The sequence below is a fragment of the Glycine max genome, chromosome 8 (genome assembly GCF_000004515.6).
Source record: "Glycine max cultivar Williams 82 chromosome 8, Glycine_max_v4.0, whole genome shotgun sequence".
Taxonomy (NCBI): Eukaryota; Viridiplantae; Streptophyta; class Magnoliopsida; order Fabales; family Fabaceae; genus Glycine; species Glycine max.
In genome coordinates this window covers 45,897,039-45,913,036 of record NC_038244.2, presented here as the reverse complement: position 1 = coordinate 45,913,036, position 15,998 = coordinate 45,897,039, and the positions used below count along the sequence as shown (strand labels likewise).

Genomic DNA, 15,998 nt, shown 5'->3' with positions numbered 1-15,998 from the left:
AATTTCTAAATCATATCTCAACAATTACTAAAAATCGTCTTTTTTTTTTAAATTTTACATTTGAGAATTCTATTGATTTGATTTTTGAATTAACTATCCTTGAATACTTCCATTTGCCTAATCCCAAAGCCGTTAGCCTTTCATGGGCGCTAATATCTTATTTTGATGTAGCAACAAGGTAATTTACTCATTGCGTAAAAAAAAAACCTTGTTGACTTTAAAACTAGAAAAATTGGCACATAACATACACCCGTCCGCGTCTGCTACTTGAAAACTAGCTTAAGGTATACTTGTAAAAAGCACGAGAATTGTACTGAGTTGAATTTTAAAAAGGCTGATTCTTCTATCAAGTTTTTTTTTTCTTGGTTAGAGACTATGGGTCCTCCATTTCATTGAGTTTGAAATTAATTCTACTTGTTATATGTGTTTGCCGTTGACCTAGAATTTTTTTATTCACAAAGAAAATTGAAAAAAAATTCTCCCACTAAATAAATCATCTCGACGTGTAAACACAACAAGGTTTTACACCGATGTGTCAAGCCATCAGGCCTTTGGATTATTCTATCACGTCTTTGAATCCATTTACTGAATTTAATTATATAATTGTTTATTTAAGGGAGGAGAGAAGTGTCAAATCTTAAAAGGAAAAATAAAGAGTTGCTATTTGTTTTGTACATGTTATGTGGATCTCACTCTATGCATCTCAATAATGGGTTTCAGCAGCCGTGCAAACTTGTTCTTTGTATTGCTTATGTTATGTTGTTGTGTGTTGGATGTTGGTATTGCCATAGACACCATCACCTCATCTCAGTCCATCAAGGACCCTGAAGTTCTAACTTCCAAAGATGGTAACTTCACTTTGGGGTTCTTCACCCCTCAAAACTCCACAAACCGCTATGTTGGAATTTGGTGGAAATCTCAATCCACAATCATATGGGTTGCTAACAGAAACCAACCACTGAATGATTCTTCTGGAATTGTTACAATCCATGAAGATGGCAATCTTGTATTGCTTAAGGGACAGAAACAAGTAATTTGGACAACAAATCTGTCCAACTCGTCATCCAATAGAACTTCCCAGTTTTCAGATTATGGTAAGCTTGTCCTCACCGAAGCCACAACGGGAAACATCTTGTGGGATAGTTTTCAGCAACCTTCAAATACATTATTGCCCGGCATGAAACTTTCAACAAATAATAGTACAGGTAAGAAAGTAGAGCTTACATCGTGGAAAAGCCCTTCTAATCCGTCCGTTGGGAGCTTCTCTTCTGGTGTCGTTCAAGGCATAAACATAGTTGAAGTGTTCATTTGGAATGAAACTCAACCATATTGGCGCAGTGGTCCATGGAATGGCAGGCTCTTTACGGGGATACAGAGCATGGCAACTTTGTATCGTACTGGTTTTCAAGGTGGAAATGATGGGGAAGGATATGCAAATATCTACTATACAATACCAAGTTCATCAGAGTTTTTAATCTATATGTTGAATTTGCAAGGCCAATTATTACTAACAGAGTGGGATGATGAGAGGAAAGAAATGGAAGTTACATGGACTAGTCAAGACTCAGATTGTGATGTTTATGGTATATGTGGATCGTTCGCAATCTGTAATGCACAGAGTTCTCCCATATGTAGTTGCTTGAAAGGGTTTGAGGCTAGGAACAAAGAGGAATGGAATAGACAAAACTGGACTGGTGGATGTGTTAGGAGAACACAATTGCAGTGTGAAAGGGTCAAAGATCACAACACAAGTACAGATACAAAAGAAGATGGATTTTTGAAACTGCAGATGGTTAAAGTTCCATATTTTGCAGAAGGGTCACCTGTTGAGCCAGACATATGCAGAAGCCAATGCTTGGAGAATTGCTCTTGTGTTGCGTATTCTCACGATGATGGGATTGGTTGCATGTCTTGGACTGGGAATCTACTTGACATACAACAATTCTCAGATGCAGGACTTGATCTATATGTTCGCATAGCCCACACTGAACTTGGTATGCTATTTTTGATACTCTGCTCAAACATTTAAAACATAGTTTCTTTGGATTGAATTCCTTATATTTTTTAATTAAAAATTTACTTTCATTACAGATAAAGGGAAAAACACAAAAATCATCATTATAATTACAGTGATAATAGGAGCTGTCGTCATTATTACTTGTTCTTGTGCATATGTCATGCGGAGGACTTCCAATCACCCAGGTAAGACACCACCTTCGGTACTTTAGTCCTATTATTAAGGTTTTGTTCGTAATTAAATGTGCTAAGCTTACTTTATATATGTTTCTCACTCCAGCTAAAATATGGCACTTAATTAAATTAAGGAAAGGGAACAGGAATGGTTTTGTACAATCTAAATTTGATGAAACACCAGAACATCCAAGCCACAGAGTAATTGAAGAACTGACACAAGTTCAACAACAGGAGATGTTCGTATTTGATTTCAAAAGGGTTGCAACAGCCACAAACAACTTCCACCAATCCAACAAACTTGGCCAGGGTGGTTTCGGTCCAGTGTATAAGGTACCTTAAAAACAAAGTTGTAGTATTTTGAACTCATTTTCTGTAGTTGTTCTTTTAATACTTTTTTCTCAGGGTAAACTGCAAGATGGACAGGAAATAGCAGTTAAAAGACTTTCTAGGGCCTCTGGACAAGGTCTAGAAGAATTCATGAATGAAGTTGTGGTGATTTCCAAGCTTCAACACCGCAATCTTGTAAGACTTTTTGGCTCTTGTATTGAAGGCGAAGAAAAGATGTTGTTATATGAATACATGCCAAATAAAAGTTTGGATGTGTTTATCTTTGGTTAGTTCTTTGATATCCCTGCTCTAGTATTTGTGTCATATCTAACTCCAAACGTTTATGTTTTTATTTAGCACACAAAATATGCAAGTAACATAAAAACAATCATTTCATAATAAGTGAGTTTTCTTGAAAGCACGCTAATCAGGTGATTTAGATGACTCGGGTGCTTAGCTTACTCAGCTCTTCTAATATTATGTTCACATCAGTATAATGCTACCCTTGCTTTTTAGATCCATCAAAAAGTAAACTCCTAGATTGGAGGAAACGCATTAGCATAATAGAAGGAATAGCTCGAGGATTGCTTTATCTTCACAGAGACTCCAGACTAAGAATCATACACAGAGATTTGAAGGCAAGTAATATCTTGTTAGATGAAGAGCTGAATCCAAAAATATCAGACTTTGGTATGGCTAGAATCTTTGGAGGGACTGAAGATCAGGCCAATACTCTCAGGGTTGTGGGAACCTAGTAAGTATGCTTTTCTTGTCCAATGTAAAATTAAAATACTTCGGAGAATCAATTTTTACATTTGAATGCAGTGGCTATATGTCCCCTGAATATGCAATGCAAGGACTGTTTTCAGAGAAATCAGATGTCTTTAGCTTTGGTGTTTTGGTACTAGAGATTGTTAGTGGAAGAAGAAACTCAAGCTTTTATGACAATGAGAATTTTCTTAGTCTTTTAGGATTTGTAAGTCTAAACAATTCATTTCTAATTCATTAAGGAATTTTTGGCTTTTGCCGATACAACTTCCAAATGTTGACTTATTTTTCTTTTTCATTATAGGCCTGGATACAATGGAAGGAAGGCAACATATTATCTCTAGTAGATCCGGGAACATATGATCCTAGTTATCATAAAGAAATTTTAAGGTGCATACACATAGGATTTCTATGTGTACAAGAACTTGCTGTAGAGAGACCCACAATGGCTACAGTAATTTCTATGCTTAACAGTGATGATGTGTTTCTTCCTCCTCCAAGTCAACCTGCATTTATCCTGAGGCAAAATATGTTGAATTCGGTGTCATCTGAGGAAATTCATAATTTTGTCTCCATCAATACTGTTAGTATTACAGATATTCATGGTAGATAGCAAATTAAGAGCTCTAAGAAAGATAATAATGTAGACATTTTTTTACAGCCAATCATGTATAACTGGAACAATGATAATAAACTAGCGGTGCAAAATACAAATTTTAACTGTCATCTAGGGCCGTGTACAGCGTGAGGCCAGTTAGGCCACAGCCATAGGCCCCTTTCTTTTTCCAATATACTAGTTACTATGTAATATTACAATCTACTCAGCAAAAAAAATGTAATATTACAATTTCTCTTTCGAATTAGAATCGTAGATAATTGTTACAGATCCAGAAAAAGGGATTGCTCGTAGATTGTTATTAGCATTGATAATGATTATAATTGGAATAGCATGTATCATTGTATAATTGATATTTTGTATACGTAAATTAATTTAAATTTTTAATTGAGTCAATTTAAAATTTGAATAATATTTAAAATAGCAACTCACAATTTTTTTTAAATTAACAAAGTGTATTAAATTAAAATTTGAAATAAATTTTATTTTAGGTTTTATAATCTCTATATACGACTCTGACTAGAACATATATAGGCCAATCACCCTTCTGAACTATTTTGAGAAAATATTGTTTTTTATTTCATATTTTCACTAATATTTGTAAAGAATAATGAAAATCCCTTGAAAGTGAAGTGTTAGAATTGCTTGATTATAAAATTCTGATAAATGATTTTTACAGCTAAAAAAGCTAGAAGATTAATATAAAAATTGATATTTTATATAATATATTAAGTCTCTTTAAAATTCTTGTAAAAAAAAAAATTCCTTTAACATTTTCACCTTAAGTTTTAAAATGTCTGTCCTGTTGTCATCAATCTCTTAAATGAATCTCAATACTTTGAGGGAGTAATCTCTTTGACGAGAGATACCCTGTATTTAGCAAAAACATCTTTGTCCATCATTTGAATGAAAATTTGAAATCTATCAAGATATCTGCAAGTTCTTCCTGATAAAAAAAATTCTGCAGGTTTTTTTTCTTTTTTGTAAGGCAAGATATTTGCAAATTCTGTTTAGACAAACGTATCAATAAGAAATTATGAATAATTAATTATGCTTCGTATGGTAGGAGATTATTTGGGCATGAAAATTAAAGTATATTTCTTGTGGGATTCTAGTGCGTAGTTAAAATTAATATAATGGTGTTAAAGTGACATACAATATTAGTGGCTTTATAGATGGTTAAAGTGATAAACTCTAAGTGTCTTAAGTGAAGATTAAGATACAGTTCATTGGACCGATTTGTTTAAATGAGTGTTTATTTTAGTAAAATAATTTATTTTTTATTTTTTAGTATGTTTGTATAAATTGTTTCTACTTAAAAAAATAGTTTTTTTGCTTACTTAATAAGTAAATCATATCTGCTTCTTAAATAACATACTTATATAAAAAAAATTATTTTAAAATTGTTTTTTTAGTTTAAATAAATTCATCCAGTAATTATGAGATAAAGTACTTAACAAAAGAAAATGAGAAACCATTTGAGATAATAAAATGATCTCTAAAATAGAGAATCAACCAAAGTCCTTAACTAATAGCCAGTGTTTTGCATGTTGCTTTGTTTGTTTTTGCTAATTATGTTATTAGTATAAAGTATTTATTAATTTTTATCGATTACTAATCTTTATTGAAAAATCTAACTAGTCATCTTTAATAGTTAAAATTTTCTCTTTAAATTACATTTTTTTTATTGAGAAGATTTGAGTTTAAAACTTTACTTAAAAATATAGAGTGAACTCAGATCCAGTCAAACAAATAACTTTTTACTATACTCCTTTAGTTTGATAATGTCACTTAGTTTTGGAAATATGTGACATCAACATAATTTATATCCATTAAATGAATAAATGTTTCCATTATAACACTTCTTTCATTTCTTGGCAGTGAGTAACATCAATATCATTTATATCCATTAAATGCATAAATTTAATGTTTTCATTATAACACTTCTTTAATTTCTTTCATACAGTTACGAAAACGTACAGATATTTGAAGACAAGTAATATATTGTTAGATGAAGAGTTTAATCCAAAAATATCAGACTTTGGTATGGCTAGAAACTTTGGAGGGAGTGAAGATCAGGCCTATACAAACAGGGTTGTTGGAACCTAGTAAGTATGCTTTCTTTGTCCAATATGAGAGTAAAATACTTGGAGATTCAATTTTAATTTACATTTGTATGCAGTGGCTATATGTCCCCTGAATATGCAATGCAAGGACTAATTTCAGAGAAATCAGATGTCTTTAGCTTTGGTGTTTTGGTACTAGAGATTGTTAGTGGAAGAAGAAACTCAAGATTTTATGATGATGAGAATGGTCTTGGCCTTTTAGGATTTGTAAGTCTCAATAATTTATTTCTAAGTCTCTGATTCTTTTACAGGAACTTTTGCCTTATGCTGCTGAATGATACAACTTTCAAAAGTTAACTTTTTTTTCTTTTTGTGCATTTCAGGCCTGGATACAATGGAAGGAAGGCAACATATTATCTCTAATAGATAGCAATATATGATGTTACTCATCATAAAGAAATTTTAAGGTGCATACATATAGGGCTTCTATGCATGCAATAACTTACTGTAGACAGACCCACAATGGCTGCAGTAATTTGTATGTTTAACAGGGAAGTTGTCTTTCTTCCTTCTCCAAGTCAACCAGCACTCATCCAGAGCCACAATATGTTGAATTCGGTGTCAGTATCATCTAAAGAAAGTCATAGATTTTGCTCCATCAATGCTATTAGTATTACAGATATTGGAGGTAGATAGCGAAACAAAAGCTCTAAGAAAGATGAAACCTGTATAAGTTAGTGTCAGAGCTATTAATTTTGCCAAATTTGATTTTTGAATAAGTTTTCCACCGTCTGAGAATTGGATTTTTATGTTCTTCCCTGATAATTTCCTTTTACAAATGCCATTTAAAATTTGGATTTTTAGTTTGAGTAAATCACATCTTTTCTTAAATAAATATTGCTTTGATATTTTTGCGTTTGTTAAAATATGGTTTCCTTCTTATAATGTTAGTACTTTTTATGATCACTATCTTGTATAAATCATTGGTTAAATTCACGTGTCAAATGAATTTACTTTATCCAAAATAGTAGTACGTGTTGGTAACTGTTAAAATTTACTTATTGTTTTTGTATAGACACGTGGGTTAATAATGTCTTTGAATGATAATGAGGTTCAAGTTCAATCTCTTTATTAGTTGAGAAGATTTGGATGTATATTTTATGATAGTATTTTTTTAAAATATTTATATATTTTTATAAATCCTATATCAATACTTGTGCTGAAGTATATTATACATTCTAAACTTGGTTACTTTTAAATTACATTTTATAAATAAATATATATTAAAAATTAGATTTAATTATCCATTTAGTCTCTAGGTTAATATATAAGAACTTTTATAAACTACTAAAGCTTTTTTTATTTTCTTCTCCTGATAATATTTATGAAGTTTATGTAAACATACTAATTTTTAATTTTACTTGAATTCAGAATAATTGGATAAAAAAATAAAAGAGAAAGAAAGTATGATTAACCTGAGAGAGAGCTAGAGAGTTACACATCAAACATGGTCCTCTTCTGACGACGTTCCGATCTACTTGGGTAAGGATAACGTCGTCAAATAAGCATATGAAAAGAATATCTTCGTAAATTGGACGCTTAAATACTTCTGGATACCATAAAATAGTCATTGACATTTTTTCTATAAATATTTTAATGCTTAAAGATTTCTGTGGTAGTGATTAATAATTCTTGTTAATAATGACGAATTTCAACGTTATCGTTAAGTGAACTTTTTCTTTTTCAATCTTGATTGAGTTTTGCTCCCAAGAGTCAACACACGGATTGGTATTGTCTGACTTCTCTTGCCATGCTTGTGGAAAGAAAGGACAATAATGCATAGTAGTATCTCGTAATTATTTGACCAATGATATTTCTAACATCCCAATTTTTCAAACACCTAGTCACACTCTTCATATTTCTCTCTTTTATCCCGTATACTTGGATCCTCTACAGCATTTTTTTCCTCCAACCATCATCCTGCTGCATCGCAGCCCTTGATTAATCATTATATAGCAATCCAATGGTCCTGGTATCTCCTACAATCATCACATATCCAAATCTAATATATATATGCTACGTTTTTTTTTTTAAAAAATACTAGCCAAAGGTATAATTTTAAGAGCCGAAGTACCAAGCCAATTACAAAAGAGTTTGCTTGACAAGTTACAAATGAGAAAGGCACCTACAAATTTGTGGGGAAGCATCCTAGAAATTCTCATTTGTATCTCAAAGTAGACCGTTGACTTTTAATTAAGAGAGAATTGTCAAATCTTAAAAGAAGGAATAAAGAGTTTCCATATGGTTCATATTATTATGTAGATCTTATCTTATTCTATTCATCTAAAAAAAAAATGGGTTCCAGCAGCTGTGTAAAATTTTTCTTTGTATTCATACTGTGTTGCCATGTGTTGGACGTTGGTACTGCCATAGACACCATTACATCATCTCAATCCATAAAGGACACTGAAACTCTAACTTCCACGGATGGTAACTTTACTTTGGGGTTCTTCACCCCTCAAAACTCTACAAACCGCTACGTTGGAATTTGGTGGAAGTCTCAATCCACAGTAATTTGGGTTGCTAACAGAAACCAACCTCTGAATGATTCTTCTGGAATTGTTACAATATCTGAAGATGGCAATCTTGTGGTGCTTAATGGACACAAACAAGTCATTTGGTCGACAAATGTGTCCAAGACATCATTCAATACAAGCTCCCAGTTTTCAGATTCGGGTAAGCTTGTCCTCGCAGAAACAACAACTGGAAACATCTTATGGGACAGTTTTCAGCAACCTTCAAATACATTATTGCCCGGCATGAAACTTTCGATCAACAAAAGTACAGGTAAGAAAGTAGAACTTACATCATGGGAAAGCCCTTATAATCCCTCTGTTGGGAGCTTCTCTTCCAGCCTTGTTCAACGCAAAAATATAGTTGAATTGTTCATTTTCAATGGAACTCAACTCTACTGGCGCAGTGGTCCATGGAACGGTGGGATCTTTACAGGTATAGCGTACATGTCGACGTATCTTAATGGCTTCAAAGGTGGGGACGATGGGGAAGGAAACATAAACATCTATTACACAGTGTCAAGTGAATTAGGTCCATTGGGATTTTTAATCTATATGTTGAATTCGCAAGGCCGGTTGGAAGAAAAATGGTGGGATGATGAGAAGCAAGAAATGGGACTTATGTGGGCTAGTAGAAAATCAGATTGTGATATTTATGCTATATGTGGGTCGTTTGCAATCTGTAATGCACAGAGCTCACCAATATGCAGCTGTTTGAAAGGGTTTGAGCCAAGGAACAAAGAGGAATGGAATAGACAACATTGGACTAGTGGATGCGTTAGGAACACAGGTTTGCTGTGTGAAAGGGTCAAAGATCAAAACACAAGTATAGATACAAACGAAGATGGATTTTTGGAACTGCAAATGGTTAAAGTTCCAGATTTTCCAGAAAGATCTCCTGTTGATCCTGACAAGTGCAGAAGTCAATGCTTGGAGAATTGCTCTTGTGTTGCTTATTCTCATGAGGAAATGATTGGTTGTATGTCTTGGACTGGAAATCTACTTGACATACAACAATTCTCGAGTAATGGACTTGATCTATATGTTCGTGGAGCCTATACTGAACTTGAACATGGTATGCTACTGCTCAATCATTTTAATCATAGTTTCTTTGAATTGCATTCCCTATATTTTAGATTCAATTTTTTCCTTCACAACAGATGAAGGGACAAACACAACAATCATCATTATAATTACAGTGACAATAGGAACTGTCTTCATTGTTATTTGTGCGTGTGCATATGTCATGTGGAGGACTTCCAATCACCCAGGTAAACACTATCTTAGGTGGTTTCAGAATTAGTACTACAATTATGTTTTCGTTTTGTTGGTAAAGGAGTTAAGGTGACATTATCTTTCTCATTCCAGCTAAAATATGGCACTCGATCAAGTCAGGAAGGAAAAGGGGCAACAAATATTTGGCTCGTTTTAACAATGGGGTACCATCTGAACATACAAGCAACAAGGTAATTGAAGAACTGTCACAAGTTAAACTCCAGGAGCTGTTACTGTTTGATTTTGAAAGGGTTGTTGCAGCCACAAACAACTTCCACCTGTCCAACAAACTTGGGCAGGGTGGTTTTGGTCCGGTGTACAAGGTACCTTAAAACAAAGTTATTATCATATTTGAATCCAATGTTTATAGTTGTCCTCTTAATATTTCTTTTCCCAGGGGAAATTGCCAGATGGACAGGAAATAGCAGTTAAAAGACTTTCTAGAGCCTCTGGACAAGGTCTAGAAGAATTCATGAATGAAGTAGTGGTGATTTCCAAGCTTCAACATCGTAATCTTGTAAAACTTTTTGGCTGTTGTGCTGAAGGTGATGAAAAGATGTTGATATATGAATACATGCTAAACAAAAGTTTGGATGTGTTTATCTTTGGTTAGTTCTTTGGATTCCTCCTCTAGTATTTGTCTCATATAGAATTCCAAACTTTTATGATTCTCTTTATTTAGCATATGCAAAAATGTTTAAGAAATAAATTAAACAATCATTTCATAACTATTGAGTTTTCCTGAAAGCACACTAGTCAGGGGATTTAAATGACTTAGTTTCGTAAGTTACTCTTCTAATATTATGTTCACAATAGTATAATGCTACCCTTAATGTGTACTTTTTAGATCCATCAAAAAGTAAACTCCTAGATTGGAGGAAGCGCTGTGGCATAATAGAAGGAATAGGTCGAGGATTGCTTTATCTTCATAGAGACTCTAGGCTAAAAATCATACACAGAGATTTGAAGGCAAGCAATGTCTTATTAGATGAAGCGCTGAATCCAAAAATATCAGACTTTGGTATGGCTAGAATCTTTGGAGGAACTGAAGATCAGGCCAATACTAACAGGGTTGTTGGAACATAGTGAGTATATTTTTTGTTGTCCAATGTTATAGTACAAATGTACAATACTTGGAGAGTTAATTTTAATTTACATTTGAATGCAGTGGCTATATGTCCCCTGAATATGCAATGCAAGGACTGTTTTCAGAGAAATCAGATGTCTTTAGTTTTGGTGTTTTGGTAATAGAGATTGTTAGTGGAAGAAGGAACTCAAGATTTTACGACGACGACAATGCTCTTAGCCTTTTAGGATTTGTAAGTTTCAACAATTTATTTCTGAGTCTCTGACTCTTCTACAGGAACTTTTGCCTTATGCTGCTGAATGATACAACTTTCAAACGTTAACTTTTTTTTTTTCTTTATTGCATTTCAGGCATGGATACAATGGAGGGAAGGCAACATATTATCTGTAATAGATCCAGAAATATATGATGTTACTCATCATAAAGATATTTTAAGGTGTATACACATAGGACTTCTATGTGTACAAGAACGTGCTGTAGACAGACCCACAATGGCTGCAGTAATTTCTATGCTTAACAGTGAGGTTGCATTTCTTCCTCCTCCAGATCAACCTGCATTCGTCCAGAGCCAAAATATGTTGAATTTGGTGTCAGTGTCATCTGAAGAAAGACAAAAATTATGCTCCATCAATGGTATTAGTATTACAGATATCCGTGGTAGATAGCAAAATAAAAGCTCTAAGAAAGATGATGAATCTGTATATGTTAGTGTTAGAACCACGAGATGATTTTGCCTTATTTGAAATTTCAATTTTGAATAAATTTTAGACAGTCTTCAAATTTGATTCTTATGTTTTGTTTTGTGGTTAGTCAATGTAATCCCAATAAATCTCAATTCATTGGCATTATCTTCCATAAATTTAAGAAGGATATTGATTTTTAATTATTCTTTTCTCAGACAATTTCATTTTACATGTCGTTTAAAATTTTGATTTGTAGTTTGAGTAAATCACTTTTTTTCTTAAATAAACATTAGTTTGATATTTTTTGTGTATTTTAAAGTATGTTTTCCTTTTTATAATTTTAGTATTTCTATTATCACTAACTTGTATAAATCATTTGTTAAATTAACAAGTGAAATAATTTACTTTATATATCCAAAAAATAGTAGTGTTGGTAACTCTTTATATTTACTTATTGTTTTTGTATAGACACATATGATTAATAATGTCTTTGAATGATAATGAGCTTCAAGTAGTGTTGGTAACTATTAGTTGAGCAAGTTTGACCTTAAATTTTGAAAAATGATCATTTTCTTCATAAAGTCCTTTAAAAATGGGGTAAAAAAAGTAATTGTTTTTTTAAATAAACTAAAATATGCATATGTTTATTTAAGCATATGTTTTATTAAAAAAATATGTAATAATATTTATATTAGAATCTATTGAGTCATTCTACCTATTGGGAATTTAAATTTTGTATCCCCTATATATTTCAATAATACATACCAAATTTGTAAATTCAAAATTCCTATCCATTTATTTTATTCACTTAATATAAAACAAAGAAATTCATCTCTTTCACTATTTCCTCTCCCAATTATTTATATATCATCTTCTATTTCTTAAAAACTCATATCCTTTATTTCTCATTATATCTTGTCTTCCAATTATCCATCTTTTCTTACAAGGAAGGATGAAAAATATACAAAATAATTTTCAGGGATAAAAATTTGAATAACACAAATTACAAAGACTAAAACTTAAACAACAAAATTTATGGAGATTCAAAGTAAAAAAAACGTTACTTACATATACTAAAAACATATTTATACTTATATATTCTCTTTTTTTAGGGGACCATAATTTATGGGAGATAATTTTGTTTAAGATAGATAGAACTATAATAGGAGACACATCTTCTTGCAAATATTTAATGCAATTGGATACTCATGCTCAATCAAACCCGAGACAACTTATTAAACTGAAATCGTCTTCCATCCTTGACTGTCACTTGGATTTAATTATATAAAATTCATACTCTTCTTCCATACTACAACTTGTGTTTGAGGTAGCCACTTCTATTTTGCCAGTTCTCTCTCAATATGGTGGTCAAAAACATAAACCAGTTGGAGGAAAACATTGATTCTACTTATGACAGGAAAGCTGAAGTGAAAGCCTTTAATGATCCAAAAGCTGGTGTAAAAGGTCTTGTAGAGTCCCTCGCATGTTCCATTCTGGCAACTTGGATAGCATTGAAACCTCAGCTAGTGACTCCAAATTCAGTATCCCAATCATAGACCTCAAAGACATACACTCTGGTCCAGCTCTGCATTCAGAAATAATTAGCAAAACTCGAAGTGCATGCCATGAGTGGGTATTTTTCCAAGTTATTAGTCATGGAATTCCAATCAGTGTTTTAGATAAGATGATTGATGGAATTCGTAGATTTCATGAACAAGTCACTGAGGTAAGAAAAGAGTTCTAGTCTCGAGATTTGATGAAAAAAGTTTTGTATTATTTCAATCTTAGCTTGTATAGTAACAAACCTGAAGAAATAACATCTGTATGTAGGTAAGAGTTTTATTTCATCTTGACTTTGAATGTAATTATTATATAATTTAACTTTTTTTAAAACATCAAATAATTCATTCTCATTTATATACAATTTATGATCATATGAAAATGTAAGTGTATTCCAATTAAATTCTTTATCTTAGTATATATAATTTATGTTGTGAATTTAGCCAGTATTTGTCTTAGAGAGAAAGAGAATGGCCTGGCAGTTTTTTCATTATATGTTACTAGCAAAACTTTCGTTACAGGCATTTAGTCAGTAGTTACACTTGTTACATTACATGACATTTAATCATGAAAAAAGTACATTTCAGTTATGGATCAAGTTCAGTTGATTCAATTAGTTATCCTTGATGACTGATGAGTGTTGATTACTTTTTTGCAGGGATATTCTGATTGAATATTCAAAGAACATAAGGGATTTGAGTTTTAAAGTTTTTGAGTTATTGTCATAGGCTTCGGGACTTCATCCTTCTTACCTTAAAGAATTGAATTGTGCTGAGGGACTCTTTATTTTGGGTCACTACTATCCAGCATGCCCTGAACCTGAATTAACTATGGGCACTACCAAGCACACAGATAGTAACTTCATGACTTTACTTTTACAAGACCAACTTGGTGGTCTTCAAGTTCTTCATCAGAATCAATGGGTCAATGTTCCTCCTGTACATGGAGCTCTTGTTGTAAACATAGGAGATCTTCTACAGATAAATACTCTAAGTTATTTTTGTCAAATTTTAGAGTATGTATTTTCTATGTTGTATTAAACATTAAGAATTCAGATACAATCGAAAAACAAAATAAAGTTCAACAAAAGGTTTTGTTATTTTGGATAAATTTTAAGTTAATTAGGCGTAGAAAAGAAAATTCTACTGGAGAAAGGTTGAAACTTGAAAGTAGATATCAAGCGTATGAAATATAGAATCATAAAAAGTTGGTGTGGCACCTTTTGGCGTGTTATCTATCAAACAAAAGATTACAGAAAATTAAGGTAGTTTTGAATGTGCAAAGAAGGTAATTAGAGGCATTGGTGAAGCAAGTGGATAACATGATTTCTGGCCCTGTAAAACTAAGCAGAGGAGGTCTAAGAAGAATATTAAATGAAATTATTAAAAACAATCTTATGATAAATAATATCCAGGAGTACTTTATTTTTTATTGAGCCCAATAGTGTCATGTGATCTATGCAGTGTATCTCCCCTGATTTATTATTGTTGTCACAGTTGAAAATATAGCATGGTATTTTCCCAGCTATGACTCGCAATGGTTCAATTCAAAGTATCTAAAATCTACTACTCGTTCCTGACGACTTTTGCAGTTTAATTTGAAACCCTTTAATGCTTAACGTTCAACGCTAATTCATTCAGTGGACTTTTTCGGTTTGGGAATAGCTACAGCTGAATTTTTTTAACCAATTTTCTTGCAGAAAAAAGAGTAACATCAATCCTTGCTACAATTTAGTGTGGCCATATATGATTAAACTTAATCCTCAAAATTGATAAACCGTTTTCTCTTATTGTGTTTTTTTCCTCCACAACCGTCTTTGATTAAACACCTGAATTCACTGAAAGCAAAATCATTTTGATTGCTTCTTCATGGACACATTTTGTGAGAATAGCATTAATCAATTTATTTCATAGTGGTGCAGCTTATCACAAATGACGAGTTTGTCAGTGTGTATCACCTTTGTGACGAGTTTGTCAGTGTGTATCACCGTGTCTTATCACAAAACACGCCCAAGAATATTGTAGCAAGCTTCTTTTTAAATTCACATGACTCAGTTGAGGGTACATCAAGAGTGTTGTTAGATGCACGCAACATTCTTTAAAAATGACAAAACTGTCCCTACTAATTTCTCTTCTTACGGATCAACTTGATCCGGAAGTCTTAAAAATCAACTTACGGATCAACTTGATCCGTAAAAGATTTATGGATCAAGTTGATCCGTAAATCTTAAAAATTAATTTACGAATCAACTTGATCCATAAGGGATATTTCTGTCTTTTCGTGGTTAGTGTTGGGTGTACCAACAATAATACTGGGTGCACCTAGCAGCACTCGTACATCAAAGGTGTATGGTCCAATTAAGGAATGCTTTGAGAAGAAAACCCACCAATCTACATAGACACAACCTTAAAAGAGTTTTGGCATATTATTGTGTAAAGGGCCTTGATGGGAACTCTTTGGACACTCCTACGCGCACCCAACGAAATTGCTAGTAAAGTTAATGGTCCACGCAAGAATTAAACATATGACTTTTGGGTTATTAACAATACTCTAACCAATTGAGTTAATAGACCAATTGTGTTATAAAATAAATAATGTTGCTATACATAACACTAAACTTTCTAATGTATATGTAATGTTCATGTAAATTTAAATAATAAATTTTATAACAATTAATTTTGATATAATTCATATGAATTATTTAATCAGTATATTTTTTATAAATAAAAAATACTTACTATTAAAAATTTTAATATATTAATAAATTAAAAGACATATTTTTGAAAAAAAAGATTAAAAAAAATACTTATGAATCACGTGATCCCGCATGAGTCATACGAATTAACTCAT

At 32.3% G+C, this 15,998-nt stretch overlaps 3 protein-coding genes and 1 pseudogene across 3 annotated transcripts; all 4 read left to right on the top strand.

Moving 5' to 3' along the window:
* The first annotated feature begins 624 nt into the window (after positions 1-624).
* LOC113002415 (G-type lectin S-receptor-like serine/threonine-protein kinase At1g11300) lies at positions 625-4,151 on the top strand. Its single transcript, XM_026129822.2, has 7 exons — positions 625-1,994; positions 2,092-2,202; positions 2,297-2,523; positions 2,596-2,806; positions 3,037-3,274; positions 3,346-3,496; positions 3,593-4,151. The coding sequence occupies exons 1-7, from the start codon at positions 710-712 to the stop codon at positions 3,899-3,901; spliced, it is 2,532 nt and encodes an 843-aa protein (XP_025985607.1). The 5' UTR covers positions 625-709; the 3' UTR covers positions 3,902-4,151.
* Positions 4,152-5,879: 1,728 nt separating this feature from the next.
* Positions 5,880-6,795, top strand: LOC113002360 (receptor-like serine/threonine-protein kinase SD1-7). The gene is made up of 3 exons (XM_026129465.2): positions 5,880-6,012; positions 6,087-6,237; positions 6,354-6,795. The coding sequence occupies exons 1-3, from the start codon at positions 5,951-5,953 to the stop codon at positions 6,408-6,410; spliced, it is 270 nt and encodes an 89-aa protein (XP_025985250.1). The 5' UTR covers positions 5,880-5,950; the 3' UTR covers positions 6,411-6,795.
* Positions 6,796-8,223: 1,428 nt separating this feature from the next.
* On the top strand, positions 8,224-11,888 carry LOC100777856 (G-type lectin S-receptor-like serine/threonine-protein kinase At1g11300). Its single transcript, XM_026129821.2, has 7 exons — positions 8,224-9,618; positions 9,704-9,814; positions 9,912-10,141; positions 10,216-10,426; positions 10,666-10,903; positions 10,987-11,137; positions 11,256-11,888. The coding sequence occupies exons 1-7, from the start codon at positions 8,325-8,327 to the stop codon at positions 11,568-11,570; spliced, it is 2,550 nt and encodes an 849-aa protein (XP_025985606.1). The 5' UTR covers positions 8,224-8,324; the 3' UTR covers positions 11,571-11,888.
* Positions 11,889-12,900: 1,012 nt separating this feature from the next.
* On the top strand, positions 12,901-15,640 carry LOC100777330 (1-aminocyclopropane-1-carboxylate oxidase homolog 1-like; annotated as a pseudogene).
* The last annotated feature ends 358 nt before the right edge of the window (positions 15,641-15,998 follow it).

Bases quoted from the DNA above. Each gene is read 5' to 3' on its own strand.
- LOC113002415 (XM_026129822.2), top strand. From the start codon at position 710: ATGGGTTTCAGCAGCCGTGCAAACTTGTTCTTTGTATTGCTTATGTTA. The intron at 2,203-2,296 runs GTAAGACACCAC...TTCTCACTCCAG, and splicing joins GAGGACTTCCAATCACCCAG to CTAAAATATGGCACTTAATT. The intron at 3,275-3,345 runs GTAAGTATGCTT...ATTTGAATGCAG, and splicing joins CTCAGGGTTGTGGGAACCTA to TGGCTATATGTCCCCTGAAT.
- LOC113002360 (XM_026129465.2), top strand. From the start codon at position 5,951: ATGGCTAGAAACTTTGGAGGGAGTGAAGATCAGGCCTATACAAACAGG. The intron at 6,013-6,086 runs GTAAGTATGCTT...ATTTGTATGCAG, and splicing joins AACAGGGTTGTTGGAACCTA to TGGCTATATGTCCCCTGAAT. The intron at 6,238-6,353 runs GTAAGTCTCAAT...TGTGCATTTCAG, and splicing joins GTCTTGGCCTTTTAGGATTT to GCCTGGATACAATGGAAGGA.
- LOC100777856 (XM_026129821.2), top strand. From the start codon at position 8,325: ATGGGTTCCAGCAGCTGTGTAAAATTTTTCTTTGTATTCATACTGTGT. The intron at 9,815-9,911 runs GTAAACACTATC...TTCTCATTCCAG, and splicing joins GAGGACTTCCAATCACCCAG to CTAAAATATGGCACTCGATC. The intron at 11,138-11,255 runs GTAAGTTTCAAC...ATTGCATTTCAG, and splicing joins CTCTTAGCCTTTTAGGATTT to GCATGGATACAATGGAGGGA.